Source organism: Amphiprion ocellaris, chromosome 18 (assembly GCF_022539595.1).
Source record: "Amphiprion ocellaris isolate individual 3 ecotype Okinawa chromosome 18, ASM2253959v1, whole genome shotgun sequence".
NCBI lineage: Eukaryota > Metazoa > Chordata > Actinopteri > Pomacentridae > Amphiprion > Amphiprion ocellaris.
In genome coordinates, this window is record NC_072783.1 from 22,784,133 (window position 1) to 22,800,506 (window position 16,374).

Below are 16,374 nucleotides of genomic sequence, written 5' to 3' on the forward strand. Positions count from 1 at the left end.
CATACAAACATGAAAAAGTCATGTCGTGTGCACAGCTTAAAAAGAGCAGCATGTCTGGTATGCATTATTAATAACCACATACATGTATGTATGTGTGTAGTTCATACAGCACATGGCCTGTATGTAGTCTGAATGTATAATTGCTGGCAGGGCACATGTGAACAGGAGTGTGGGTGGGAAAGGACACTTGCACATAACATGTACTGAGCGCACAGCAACACCCTCCGTTCCTGCATATAAAAAGCTTGTGTGGATTGCCCTTTAAATCTTTAACCAATGTTCCTTAGAGGAGCAATCAGTTATGAGAGAGAAGGGTCATCAGACCAAAACGGGCCAACACGGTTAAATACATGCTGGAATAATGGATGAATAATGAAATTAATACCATCCCCGTCAGTCACCTTGACGCATGATTGAGAAGAAGACACGTGTTCGTATGAGAGGTTGTGTCAATCAGCAGTGCAAATCTGTCCAGAATGCACAATGTGTACAAGTGTCTTAGTTGAGCCAATTTTCTTTCTCAAGATTGTGTGTCCTTGTGAGAGCTTCCCTGTCCGGCACCCTTGTATCATTGTTATAAGCCTCCAACAATGGATTTCGATTATGGAATTATTCTCCTTATAGGAAGTGGATGCATTAATTAATTCAATTATGTCTGTGTTGTCTGTGTGCCAAAAGCTCTTCCTGTGGTTCTGGATAATAGCGTATTAATCCTTTGGGCTGGGATCTTAACTGTGCTTCAGTTAGATATGCTTGAAATGAACAGGTTCAACAGGAATATTAGCTAAGACGTATTAAGACAAGAAATTTAAAAATACTTCACAGTGGCCTAAATCCATAATCACAGAAAATACTGCTAATATTTCAGGACTCTGGAAGAGGCAGCTTTTTCACTGCTAAAACAATAAACTGAGATTTATCTCCTCAGTGACTTCGAATTGTAGCCAAACATAGAGAAAATTGACTCAAAAGATTGAGTAGTTTAAGGAAAGAGAAGATAGTCCTTGGTAAAGTGCCCTTGAACAAAATGCTGGAAACAAATGTACTGAGTCACAGTAAGCTGGTCCCCACACAATGAACTGAGGACATAGAAGAAAACCATCATTTCTGACCCACGTTCTCCTACCTGCCTTCTTGAACCTGTCCAGCAGGTTTTGTCTGACTACCCTCTGCAGGTTGAAGTATTGTTCCTCTTCATCTGGACTCTCCAGGTACAGAGGAATATGCTGGAATACCAGGACGTGTTTGGGTTTGGGGTCCTGAACAGAGACACATGTAATGGGTGAGAACATCACAGACCTCCAGTGACAGAAATTCAAACGATGCGTCCTGTGGCTACAGATGGCAGCAAACACCCAGACACAGCAAACAAAAAGGAAGACATCATCTACCTGGACATCTTCATGAATCAGATTAGTCATGCCATCCTACCGTTGAGGAGGAGGAGGAGGCCCTGCTCAGCTGCGCCTCCAGCCAGGTCTCCTGAGCCTCCTTCAGCTGAGGGCAGGCCGAGGCGTCGTAGAACAACTGGGAGTTCAGAACCAGGCAGAGAACTCCACCCACCTGAGACAACAAGAGTTAGAAAGAGAATAAAGAGAGAAAAACAAGAAGTTAAATGCTTTTAAATTGCATCCATAAACCTTATGTATTGTTATTTCTATCTTCATTTTACTGTGCTAATTCACTGTAGGTTACTGGACTCAAAACCTAATTCCTAAACAGAGGATCAATTAAAAAAACATAGTCACAAACTTTACTAAACATACATACATTAATGCATGCCAATGTGAGCATGTTACCCTTAATTTTTTTAAGTGTGTCAGAAAATGTATCATGAAATTGTTGGAAACTAGAAAAAAAGGATACAAATGCAGACAAGAAGATAATCACTGTTAGAATTCACAAAGCAAACACTCCTCTGATATCCCTCTGATTTAGACAAATATCACTGATGAACTGATGCACTTCAGAGTGCAACTCCATCAGCACTAGCCCCTAAGCACAATGCAAACTTTTGAATTACACTCAACATTCCCTATTGTGTACTTGAAGACGTATCTAATGCTTGTCAGCAACTACTTTATTGTCAGATTGCAAGGACTTAACAATACATGGACTCTGAGTGATGCGCTTTGAAGACCTGATCAGTACCCTGTCTCCATACAAGGACAGACAAAGCTTGTGGGCTAACCAGAGTACTTTTTTAGTTTAATAATACTTTTTGTGTTATGTTCTGCTATGTGGTTGTACCTGTGACACTGCACTACATTCAATTCTCATTTACAGACAAGTGAGGGGGATTTTTCGGACACAGTTTGGTTCCACGTCTTCCCTTAGAGGGAAGGCTCACTGTAAATGAATACAAAGCTGTTCTGAGTGATCACCTTTATCCTATGATGAAATGTTTCTATCCCGACAGCAGTCATCTTGTCCAAGATGACAACGCATTCAGTGACCTCATCCAGGGGTCACTGAATGGTTTGATATGTATAAAATTGTGTTAGTCATGCTATAGCCTGTACATTCATCAGATCTCTACCCAACTGAACATTTATGGGAGATTTAAGATGAACGTGTTAGATAGTGTTCTTTATCACCATCATCTATACACTGTTTAATCCTTATTAGGGTCACAGGGGTGCTGGAGTCTATCCCAGCTGACTTAGGGTGAAGGCAGGGGACAACCTGGACAGGTCACCAGTCTATCACAGGGCTACACATAGAGACAAACAATCACACTTGCATTCACATATGCAGACAATTTAGAATCACCAATTAACCATAGCATGTTTTTGGACTGTGAGAGGAAGCCAGGGTACCCAGAGAAAACTCACACATGCACAGGGAGAACATGCAAACTCCATGCAGAAAGATCCTGGGGGAAGGCGGGAACGCAAACCAGAGATCTTCTAGCTGCAAAGCGAAAGTGCTAACCACCAAGCCACTGTGCAGCCCTTTATCATCATCATTAAAACACTAAATGAGTAATTATCTTTTGGAAGAAATTGTTCATCGCTCCAGCAGAGTTCCAGAGACTTTGACAATTAAGGACAAAGTGTATCGAAGCTCTTCTGGTTGCATGTTGAGGCCCAATACCTTGCTAAGACACATGATGTTGTGTGCTGGATGCTATTCTTTCCTTTAATTTTTTGCCTTCTGTGTTATGTTTCATGAACGCATCTTTAGTCACATATTATTTTTGTTTTGACCCTTAAGGTCACACTCCACTGATTTGTCGTGAAAATGATTAGTCCTGCTCAGCCTGGAAAAACATATGTGGCTATAAAATTACAAGTACAAGTCTGCCTTGATGAAATCACAATGCTGCTCTTTGGTGGGACTTAACATTGATAATGAAGGTCTGTGTAATATAAAACGGATTTGAAGTTTGCCTGGTACTTCCCAGGCAGTGAGGGATTAATGAAAAATGCTATTCGGGTGCAATATGGAAAATATAGTTCGCAATATTTTTCAAGCATGATCTACACTTGACAGTATAAGTCAGGAAATCTCAGTTGGTAATGCTTTCATTGTGATCTTTTTGTTTTAACCCTTGTTGACTATTTTCAGACCTAGACCACAACAGGTTATAAACTCTTCCCTTAAAGTTATAAGGGTTTATATGGGCTAGGCATACATGCTGTATCTCATTTTCTTGTATCTTATAACAGTCTAGACTTTCTAGATGTTCCATTATTTGATATAATAAATGCTGATTTATATTTGACATATATTTGATATATATATATATATATATATATATATATATATGTGTGTATATATATATATATATATATATATATATATATATATATATATATATATACACATATATATATATATATATATATATATATGAGGAGAAAAAAATATTGTGTATAATGAAATTGTCATGTGTTTACATGTACCTCACTAAACCATATTTGCAGTAGAAATATCTTTGTGGGAGGGAGAATGTCTGAAATCTGGCCATATCACAAACCCAATAGTTGGACACTGTCAGAAGTAACAATTTGAAAAAACATGTGCTTTGTGCCTAATAGAGATAAATGTCATTGTTTAATTCATTAAGTGTTCACATACAGTGGCCTACTTGCAGAGGTGGCAAACCAGGCAAATGTTAGTGTTATGTGCCCCTTATCCATGTAATGATGAGTAATTCAACAAGAGCGATAGGAATGGGGGTGATTTAGTTTGATGTAAATTCAAAAGGTAGTCGCTAACACGCCGCCCCAGAGCCGAGCAAATGGAATAGTTTCAAAGGTCAAGTCGTGCTGTTTCATTTGATATGTGGTACACCTAGAGCACATATCTCAATATATGAGAGCAATTCAACAAAGTGCATGCATTGCATTCAAGGATTACATTACTTGCTCAACTATATGGAAGGACAATATCTAAAAGACATTTAGTAGAGACTTATAGTAATTTAAGCTATACATCATCCAATAAGAGGGAAACAGAACCAAAATATAGTTAACGCCACACCAAAATCAACAATATAATAACTGCAACATAATATGTGGTGCTGTGAGATGGGACAAAGTGTGTATAGGTGAGCCAATGCCCGACGTCATATAAATACTACTAATAAATCTATTAGGTGCCTGCTTACCCAGAAGCTGAAATAGTCATCCCCCCAAGCATTGCAGTACTGCTCCACAGTGCTGGGGGTGGGAGTGTTCCCCAGGTCATGGTTCCCACTGACAAACACCAGCGGGATGGAGGGATCCGTCCCCTTCAGGGCCGCCTTCAGGTCTCGCTCCTGTCCATCTCTGAATGGTGTGTCTGTGGGGAGAAATGGGGAACTCACAGTGACAGCCTAAAAGACAGCTTAATATCCTTGTGACAAATACGGTGGTGGCTACAGATCGATATGAAAACAAAACAATATTGACTTGGTACTAAAAAACAGATGCTTGATTATAATAATATTTTACTTGGAGAAGATAAAATGCGCAGGGGAGCGAGCCAGAGATGAATGTTGATGAAAACTGTCAGGCTGAGAGTGTGAAGGGTACTCCAGGTGAAAGTCGCCTAAGGGAAAGGGGATTATTTGGATGATGATGACAGCTCAGAGACTGATCAATGCTCTGCACGGCTACATTTTATATCACCATGGTTACTGACATGATAAGTAGTGTTCTGGTGGGATCCTCTCAGTTTGCAGGGCAAACTGAACCCTGAGGGCCACAGTTTGTGGAATCAAATTCAGAAGTCCAACGCACATATAGATGAGGTTCTTTGTTCTACAGGATCATTACAACGTGTCAAATTGATAGTTAATATCAGGCACACTATGATATTAAGTCTGGAGTTCACAAAAGGAGAATTTAAGGGTAATGTTTGAGCTTAATGAATTCAGTCCCAGCGTGAGGAAAAAGGCAGAGAATGAGTGAGACTTAAATCTATTTAGAATTTAAATCAAGCAAACCTATCAGCCCCTGCTCTTAAGCCATTCCTTCCTCTCCCTCTTCACCTCCTTATTTCTTTTCATTTTTATTCATGTGAGTAATTATTTTATTGGCCTACTTTTGGAGCAAACGTTTCCTTGGATGTTTGGATAGGACTTATTACATAAGAGCCTTTTCCGACAGAACATCTTGTGCATGAGAAAATGTAGAATTCAAACCGTATCCAGATAAAAGGTAAGTCGTCGTTTTCAGCTGTCATTCTACTACAATTAAACTAGCTCAGACCTCTAATTGCCAGTGCATCAGAACAAAACATGCACTCAAATACAAAGAGATAAATGAAGGCCCTTTTTGTTATGTAAAACAGACTCTGTGTGAAATAGTGCATTTCTAATCGGGTTAGAAAAGCAACTGCTTACAGTATGTTCATTTCATCACATATGACGGGTAGTATTTCAACTGGGGCAATAAAATTAATGTAGTGAAATGTTCATACATCATCCAAAGCAGTGAAGGAACTCATAAAGCACTTGATTGGTTGGTCAAACATGGGCTGATGACACTTGAGGGTAAATCTTATTGAATAGTTGAGCTGCCAGTAAAGTTCTTACTAGAATATATATATTGCTGGGACACAAAACATGTACACAGTAATTCTCCTACTATTTTGAGTACAAACTGCAAACTAAAACTTTTTCTTATAGTAAATATTCAAGGCACTGTAGATGCTAGATGTGCTGGAGATACTAGTTGATGACAACACCTAGGTCTGGGCTGTCCAGCTAAATAACAAACCACAACAAAACGTTTCATTTTAGTCAAAGCTGCCAACATACTATTAGAAGAGTCGACTACCCATATAGCTAGTATAACTAATGTTATGTGGCAAATTCATTGCGGTGCAGCCCAGTGCTGTTATCTGTGGTCAACATACTAAAACACCTGTAATCCATCACAACTGTGAAAAACAATTCATTCTTCAAACATTCTGCACTCTCTTCTGACCCCAGGTAAAGCACGTAAATTACAAAATTCCTCTCAGTTTGAATATTATTGGAATGATGTGGATAAACGCAAGCAAATATATAACATCAGTCTGGTTGTTCTTAGACATTTTAAAGTGCAAAAGTCACATATTGTACCTTTTATCTAACATACGATATTTGACACCTCAGAACTATTTCCATAACTATTACAAAAACAAACTAAATTTTAATTTGTGTGGAACAAAACGCCATGAAATGATTTTAAGTCATGCATAAATCAAGCTTCCTTACTTATGAATTTGTACAGTATTTATTGATTATTAATAACTAGATAAGTGGTCAGAGTGACGTGTTCTACCGGGTGGTGCACAGTACAACTGGAAACAACTAAACATCTGCTTTGTTCTCAGGGGAGCTGGCAATTTGAAGCAGAATCATAATGAAAATGATGACAGCTACAACAATGTGAACTCATTATTCCACAATCACAAAATTTGACCGCTGCTACAATCACACAAACAAAGGCAGCCTCATTAATGAAGCAAGGATGGAGAATAGAGGGCATAAAGGTTGCCATTTAAAATGCTGAGGCAATTTTTGCAGCTGGTAGCTCTCAAGTAACCCTGCCGTCACAGACAAATTGATTTGTAGCCTATTTTATCCAGTTATTCACAGGTTTTAATTTTGTATAAAGTCAGTTTCTTCACGTATTTAACTAGGTAGAAGAATCTGGAAAGATAAGTGAATAAGAAGCACTCTACCACCTTTCAAACACCATCAATGTGCCCCTTAGCAAGGGACCTGACCTTGTCAGCTGCTCCAGTGGAGCTGCTCAGTGGCTAAGAACAGGAAAACACATTTTATGCTTGACATCACCCAAGTGTGAATGTGCGTAACTAAGACCACTTCCAGATTATCTACGATTGATCTGTACTGTGACTGAGTACGATTTCTCCTTCTTCCAAGTCTCCCACTGGCCAGAGTTAGAGAGCATACACAATAAAAATGCAACTGATAGAGTTCCCACAGCTAGCCTGTATTGGAATGCTACTTCAACTTGGAATAGGTTTTGTTTTGGAGGCACAGACAAGAATGACACTTCTCATACTCTCGTCTGACTTCAAACTTAATCTATCATTCAAGGAAGCAGACGCTAGTGTCAAGACCTACACGCATGCACAGACTTCTGAGAAGACAGGTGGTACAGAGACAGATGGTAAACATTCAATTTATCCAGAGATCCTTTAGTTGGGGTCATGTTTGAAAAAGTGACAGTCAACTGAGTAATATCGATGCCATATCCTCATCAGCAGTATCCTTGCTGCTTTAGGTACTCCAAGCTTTCTAAGTGGATGCATATTGCATGCCTGATCTGAACCCAAGTCCACTTCTTCCAAGTGAGCCTGGACCCAGATTGTTGCACTGTGCTTGGTTGTGGTACACAATGTTCACACTTACTAAGCATGCTGGACTGTGGGCTCAAACGTGCGCTAGTGCGGCAGTGCCCTCAGTGACTGTGAAACAGGGTGGGGCTAAACAAGAGCATGTAGCCATGCTTAACTTTCTCTAGATAAATAAATGTGAATAAATAGCACTGGTAGCCACACACAGTAGCAGGGACGCTGTGCTGCCTTCTGCTTCCTCACACCACCAGCTGCCTGCCCTCAACTACAGCCATCTGCTAGCATGGCATAACCATGAATCAACCATCTGTACCACACAACTCAAACCTTTCCTCAAGCAAACAACTTGAGACACCTTGCTGCAGATTAATGGTGGTGGTGGGGGTATGTGTGTCTTGTGAATTACCCAATTAACCCTAGTAACCTCAAAACCCACCGGCAGGTTAAAAGATGTGATTAAAAAAAAAAAAATAAAAATCACCAAAATTACACCATTTGTCAGAGTCAGAAACTGTAAGAAACAAGAAGAATCATCAGGTTTTCGACCCCCCGACTGACTTTGAATTAATTGTGTGTGACTTTCCGTTACGTCTACAAAAGCAAACAAATCTAAGCTTAAGATTTCTTCAGAATACCTTTAGTCAACATGTCTTATTTAAAAATTTGCCAAAAAATAACTGCAGTGATCCGTTTCTATAAAAAAATAATTTTAAAAAGTTCTGTACTCCCCAGCGCAACTGAAAAGCCATTGGTGACTCGCTGCGACAGTTACGTGACAAAAATTCAGGGACTACTCTGTTGAACTGAGCTGAACTGCTCACTGTGTTTACACAGAACAGATGGGATACAAGGATAGAAAGAAATTAAAAATGTTAGTATAATATCTCTAGTTTGTAGCCACAATTTTTTTTTCCAGTGTTTGTAACACCCGGGGGCACTTGGAATAATCCTGATCATGTTGATTCCATTTTTTTTTTCATTTTGTCTAAACTGAATAATCAAAGACATTTAACTTTCTTTTTTATGACTTTCAATATAATTCTGTTATACGGCACAAAAGACACTTTGTTCAGGTTCTAGGGTTATTGTGCTGTTTCCATAGCGATGCATGACTTTACATTACTGTGAAAAATTTGCCCAAAGTGACTGAAAATGTGCCAAGAGCAAAAAAACACCCAGAAAGTCTTGGAGTTCAGATGGTAAAGGTAGTGTTAAGTTATACAATTACATGTTGTTTGGTTAAACATCCTGCTGCAGCTGAAGAAAAAGACAAGAGCATTTTTGTAATTCACAGTCAATGTTAACAACCACAATGTCCTTAAACACACCATGATCGCCCTCCTGCTGCTTCACCGTAAAATGGGATTTATGCTTATCTGTCTACATTGGTCTTTTATCACATAGTAATGTGAAGCTATATCCCAGATATCAACGAGAATATAGACAGAAAACATACAAGAGTAAATCAATATTTTAGGTAAAATTATTTCATCTGTGATCATGATTTCTCATGTATAAGAAATAATGAAGCATCCCAAGCATTTTATGGAACACAGTACATTTTAATGAAAACATTTTCTTGCCCTGCTTTCCTCTTTTGGAATAAGCAATATACATGTACAGACTAGGGGATACGCAAATAAAAACACAATGCTGCTTTCCGCTCTCTCTGCAGCTCTGACTGAAAGGCCTTGTTCATTTAATGAGATTGCAACACTGATTCTCAAACCCTGACAGGAGACTCTGGCAGGTTCTCGTTGAGCCTGTCCAACACTGTAAGCACTTCTCTCAATTTCCTTTAAAGACCGGCTGTCGACACTGCACTTGGTGCGTGGGGTCTTGCTGTCGCATACATTTTCTACACTTAAACCAGTGTATTTCTGATGTGTGGGGACCTCGATATTTGCGACTAAGTTTGGCGTGTACAGACAAATTGTGCTGATGTGGCACCTAGAGTTTGTGACAAGGTTTGAATGAAGTCATAGTAAATGTATCATACAGCCTTTCACACTTACAACACAGTATCCTTGTACTGTCAATCATGAGTGGGAAGGAATTCACAGCAAACATTTTCAGCTGTGAAACTCTGTGAATTATCACCATAACAATAAAACATGCTGTTTCCCGCTGAACGTAACCGAAAGAATGATTTTTCTGACATCAGCTACAATGGTTTCATTAAATGTTTAGATTAAATCTGTTGAAGATGATGTTGGGTTTTCACTACAATGTGCCACATGGTCAGTCTGTGCAGGTGCACTGCCTGTAGATTCATCAGCTAATTAGAATTTCATCCAGAAGAGCAGAATAATCAATACCAATGATCCTGCCTCCTGCTTCCTTATCTGCCATATCACCACTTCATTAGAAAAGAGGGAGACGTCACAGCTTTCACATATTGTACATAGAACAAAAACTTCACCAAGCCCAGCTGAGATTATCTGTAGACTGGATCATGGACTAAAAATGTATTGAAAAGTTCAAGATCAACAGGTTTACTGCTGACAGAAGTGGCTGAAATAAGTGTATTTTGCAGGGTGTACCTGCTTAAAGTTATGAGCCAACCTGCAAACTTTAGACTACTGAAGACGGTGACAAGATAAGAACTAGAAATCAGGTAGGGAGGTCTACGTGTAATCTCCCTGAGAAGGGATTTTAATGCATAAATGAAGCCACTGGAAGCATTTCAAGAATATAATGCAAGAACACATCTTGTTTTGATAAGCACATTTTATTGAAATTTGAGTTTTTTAACCACTATGTTTAAGTAGCTTTGATAATTAGTTTACTCTTGTTTGTTTTTTTGTTTTTTATATTTAATGAAGGAGAAGAAAAGAATTAGGTATACTCTGCTAAAGAAGTCTCATTCGACTGGCAAAATTCTAAGATGGGTACAGCCCTAGTCAGAGCTGGGCCTAACCTACCTGGGGTCTCAAGTAAAACTACTAAGGGGTCCTCCTAACCTCTGAGCCATGTAAGCCATATGCTGTTACCACAGAATCACACCTGAGGCAGCCTGCCTCTTTTACACAGTTTCCTCCATCTGTCGGTCTAAAAAGAAGTTGATAATGATACTATTATTAATTTCATCTGCTGCTTCAGGTCCATTTCAAATGTCTTCCTCAGATGATAAATACTTGGCTATTATTTACTGAGAGATTTGCATACACATAACTAATCATTGACTAGATCAGGGGTATTCAACTAAAATTCAAAGAGGTCCAGTCAGAGAAAATGTATTAAAGCAAAGGTCCGGAACATCATAATGTCGAACATGAATTAGTGTGATATATGTTGATGTAACCCAGTAGTTTTATTAGCATCTGCATATAATCAATAACTGACCTTCAAATCAAATAAATTCAGTATGATTCAAAAACATTTTGACAACATTTATTATTAACTTTTGACATAACTGTACATCTTTAATAAAGTGCAGAACTTGAAAAAATGACTGAACAACCTGAACCAACTTAAATACATATTTAACAATACCAAAATCTTAAAAAACGTAAACAATTGAAGACTTTTACATTTTTTCCCTGTCTTATATCACTCCCCTTATATCCCTGCTGCTTAATGGGAGAACTGAACTGCAGCTTGCCCTGTTAGTATTTTAAATCGTGGCCTGAATGGTGTCAGGGTCGTTCTCAAACACATTTGGAGCTCATCGATTAGTCTGGAACAACATTTAGTTTTGATTATGTTCATAGCTGAGAAAGCTTCTTCCTCTCAGTGTCACTTTACTTATTTTTCTTTTTTGCCTGTCTTCATCTCGTCTGCCCCTCGCCTCTCAACTGTATTCTGAACGCAGAGCTTTAGCGCCTCCCACCCAGAGCCACTTCATTGGCTGAGTAGCGTCACGTGGGATGGCTGAACTCGTACGTAATCGGTCTGTGCGTTTCCTCAGCTGATAACCAATGCCGTAAACACTGGAAAAGCTGCACCGGTAAAATAGAAGCGACCTGTCAACTTTAAAATCCCATTGCAATTTACTGCTTACAGATCGGGGTTCGTAAAAGATGGCGTCTGGGTCCGGATCCGGACCGCAGTCCACCAGTCAGTGATCCCTGGACTAGATAATCACTGTCTTGCTTGAAAATGACGTGCACCTTTGAGTATTACCATCACGCACATATACTTGGTGAGCTGGTCCTCAAAGAGGTTGCTGTAGGAAAGTGCAAGTTTCATTTTGTGCACATAAGAATGCATGTTCAGGCATGACAGGGTTATCTTCTCCAAGATCCCGCTTAAAAACACAGCTGAAGTTTATCAAATATAATAAATAGCTGTACTTCCCTCTTACTTTTGTCAGGCACTAAAGTCACAGAGCACAGCCCTGGAAGTGGCCACAAGCAAGACACAGACAGATGATAAGCATTCCCCTCCCTCCATCTTGGATGTACACAATTTACACAAATGTTTTACACTAAAAACAAAAGCTGACTATTTTGCAGGTATGTATGAGATAGTCTGAAGAACTAAAACATCATAGGGAAGCTCTGAAGAGAAATTTTCCAGCAAAATAGCCTGGTGGTGTGAGGATCTGGGAAGGACCGGGTTAAGCCTGGAAAGAACTAATCCAGAAAATTGTCTAGACTACTATGTTTAGTAAACTGCCACAACAACTTGGACTCGGATAAGTCACCAAAAATGGATGATTGGTTTACCATTGTGTACCGGCCAAAATCTGAGACCACACAGATGGTCAGTACAACAAGTACGCCAAATGTGCATGTTCCAGAAAATTAAAGTGGATGCTTGTTTCATGCACCATATAAATGTCAGGATGAATGCAGTGTTTTCCACATTAGGACTGTAAGATTTGTGCAAAATATCTAAATGCATTTTTCCCTGAAATGTATTGTGATCTGATTTGCAAAACAATTTTGTAAATTAAGCTTCAGTTTAGTATTAACTGTATAATAGATTTAAAACGTGATCATGTCAGTATTACCACGAGATACAATCAAAAGCCTGACTATAATACAAGGAGGATGACTAGAACATGTGACAGTTTAAATCCATGAACAGACACACTGCATAATGTTTATCCTAAAGTGAAGTCTTTGTAATTTAGTACTGGTATTGTTTTAAAATTACAATTTTGATTTGAAATCCATTAAAAGTTCTGCCCTAAATTTACACCCATGACCCCTTTCATTGAATAATTCAATGCAGTTTTCATTTTTTAGAGTTTTTCATGCTGTTTCATGCAAACACAAACATCAAAGCATCTCTTCTTCTTGCTGTCAGTAGTCAATCACGATAATGTTTTGTGCATGTGTGTGAAGTATGTCCAAATAATCCCAGACTGCAGTATGTAAATGAATTTATGTCAGTCTGCCTTTTCCATAGATATGAAAACCATGAATTGGTCTTAAGAGGATCTTTACACACTGACATTCAAAGCTATATATCTCCTGGGAGATATTTCAAAACTTCTACACTAGTAGTCCCAAACCTCCAAAGAAATCCATTCCAGCCCACAAGCTACTGGATCAATCGGTCGGTAAAATCACACAAAACCTCCACACTCACCCACCCACTTCCAAAAAAAAGTCCAAAATGCTTCCACGCGTCCCAAAAACAAATTTTCCCGAGGCAGTGTCTCCTACAAACTCTCCTCCCCTTTGCTTCAGAATCCCACAGAGAGGCTTATTTTATCTCCCTTCAATGGCAGCTTTCCACAGTTACAGAGAGAGGACAGGGAAGTCCTGAGGTAACCTTTACTTCACCTTTATGAGTTTTACACACATGTAGATGCAAACACGTACTTAAACACTTCTCCCTGCTGTATCATGCGTAACATCCCTCACGAAACCCCTGAGACACAGCTTGAATCCTTTGTAGTGCTCATTAGGAGAGTGTCAAGTCCAGCATGTTCCTCTAATCTAATCAGCTCTCTATCTCGCTCGTTTTCTCCCTCACCCCCCTCCCTCTACTGCCCCCCACCCCCCCGCTCTTTATCCTCTTCATTTGTCAGCTTTGAAAGTAAGTGAGAGGAAGACACAAGAAAGTGAAAATGAGGGAGGGAGGCAAGGAGGGGCAGAGACAGGGAGGAAAAAGAGAGGCGAGATTGAAGGAAGTCCTTGAGATGAGAAAGCGTCTCTTGGGGGTTTTGCTTGGACTGGAGAGAGGAAACGGGGAATTGGGATCAATGAACGTTCTATCAGTGAAGGTCTGGATGACGTGATGCTCTGGGAGCAAACACTGGCCAACATTTCTTTATCATTTTTCCCCTGACCTAAGATTGTTTAGTTTTGGGGAAGGGGGTATTCCTTGTGGACTGCTGTGATGGGATGCAAATGAATGCCTTTGAGTTCATCAGGGTTCCTCGCAAACTTGTGTACATAAGCGCCTCTGATCACCACCAAGTCATCACTACTTAGCGTACAGTTTTTCTGCCTTTAAATCTAAATGTAAAGCTCATATGTGACACAGACAAACACGATGACCCTTTTGTTTTTTCAGAACAATTACAGGAACAAACACAACCTTTGACTCCTCAACGCTAGATTGAATTCACATGGACAATTTGTATAGATTCATCAGCGGCAAGAATAAATTACCTTGTTTGTGTATGGTGTCAGACTTGCAAATGAAGGTTGTCAAAATAAGGTATGAGGCATGTGACTGCAGTAGTTTGCTAAAGAGAAAAGACAGATGATAGAGACAAGAGACAGAAAGGAAAAGAGAATGTGAGAGCAATGGAGAGGAGAGATAGAGCGAAATCCGTGGGAACAGAAATACAGTTGCCAATTTCCTGTCGCCGACAGGCAGCAGTGTCAACAATGCCGGTTGACAGCAAGCTTCCCCTGGCCGCCACCCATTCATTCTGTATAGTAAATAAACAGTTTAAGGGGAAATGTCAGCCCAGAGAAGGAAGGAGCAGCTCCGGCTATAAAATCCTTTCCCTCCTCCCCAACGATGCAGCAGCCCAGTTGCCAGGCAAGTGACGGACGTGGCGAGTAATGAGGATGGCACACACAACCTGCTCTGCTGGTGCTGACAGTAACAAGGGCTGACGTTGCAGTGTTTAAAGGTCCCCAAGGCCTTGGGGTTTAAGCCCCTTGCTTACGCTATCTACTGTCCCACAGCATGTGAAATAGATCTCGCTTCGACCTCTGCATGCGACTGATCGGAGGGAGACAGGGAGAGGGTGGTGGAAAATGGATGGCCGACATGTTTTTGTATAAATGGAGCAGTCATGGAGATGATAAGGATACTTGGATGCCTACAGCAAGACTCTTAGATGATAGGGAGAGACAGCTCCAGGAGTGTTCATGACTGTGGCTGTGCTGCTAAAATTGGTGGTCATTATGACCCAGAAAGGAAGGGAGGAAAGCAAGAGTTGCACTGTGACTAAGCCAAGCCAAATATGTGTTGAATATGAATAGTTTGCCTTGAGTCAAATTTTAGAAACAGGGAGCCAAGGACATTTTACAGATGTCACACAGCACCACATATAACAAAATTTTCTAATTCTGTTTAATATCTTATTTTGTCCTCAGAATCGATGCCAGGGAAACATTCATCATGATTAAATCCAACAGATTAACAGGGTACTGACAGAGAAAACACGCAGAGATGGAGACAGACAGGTTTTCCTGCTGACTTCTTTTCTCTTCCAGAGCCCATTCCTTCAGTCAGCCAGGCAGCCACCTCTTGCTAGCCCCCTAATTGTCATGCAAAGGTAGTTTGCATTGGTTGGCGACTCGCGGCTCTTTTTGCTGCACATTAACTCTGCAGTGGGTCCTGCCTGCCCGTTCCTCTTACCCTGTGATAGAATCAGCCATCTGGACTTTGAAAAACATGCACACCACCCCACAGTCACTCATTACAGCTCATTACAGCTACTTCAGTAAAAGCATCCACTTGCCACTAATACCTGCCACCGTACAGTCATGGTCTTGTGCTACTGGAACATATTGTGTACAGCTTCAAAAGGTGTTCTGCATCATGAGCAAAACGGGTTTGTTTATATTTATATGTTATGTAGTATTAATCATCCTATCTCTGTCACTATTGAAACAGAGAAACAGACAAACAGAGGGGAGCACAATGGAACACAGCATGAGTCAAACACAATGTGTCTGCTTCAAACAAGGTGGGAAATGACCAGCAAATGGATTATTTTGTTTACTCAACCAGTCATTTCAGGAGGTAACCAGCTATTTCCAAACTCGATTTCTGTTCTGAAAATCTATTTGTCTGGCTAAACAGCGAAAGCATCTGGTGCATTGGGGAAACAAGCTGCCACTGTGGCAAAAGAACTTGGCCTGCGGTTCCGATTTCAAGACATCTAATATGATTAACTGCCACAATGAGATGGATGGAGAGAAACCACCAAACGCTTTAGATAGATATTATTCACAAACTAAATGATGGAATAAAGTGTCTCATTTTCTCAAAATCCGCAAGTAGTAGTCTTCTACTGAAGCATTTAAAATTTTCAAAATAACAAAATAGCACCGTCCTGCAAATATCTCGAAGGCAACCAGGTGCTTTAATAGATAAATGTTGCTTGCCGTCACACCATTTCTGATGTTTATAAACTGAACTTTACGG

The 16,374-nt window shown here is 39.9% G+C and overlaps 1 protein-coding gene across 2 annotated transcripts in view; it reads right to left on the bottom strand.

Moving 5' to 3' along the window:
* cpped1 (calcineurin-like phosphoesterase domain containing 1) overlaps positions 1-16,374 on the bottom strand; it is a 77,043-nt gene that overhangs the window by 51,253 nt on the left and 9,416 nt on the right. For both annotated transcript variants that reach the window (XM_055004623.1, XM_023267874.3), the window contains exons 3-5: positions 4,616-4,788; positions 1,432-1,563; positions 1,127-1,259 (exon numbers count right to left, since the gene is read on the bottom strand). In XM_055004623.1, the coding sequence (XP_054860598.1) occupies positions 1,127-1,259; positions 1,432-1,563; positions 4,616-4,788 (438 nt within the window). The remainder of the gene's footprint in view (positions 1-1,126; positions 1,260-1,431; positions 1,564-4,615; positions 4,789-16,374) is intronic.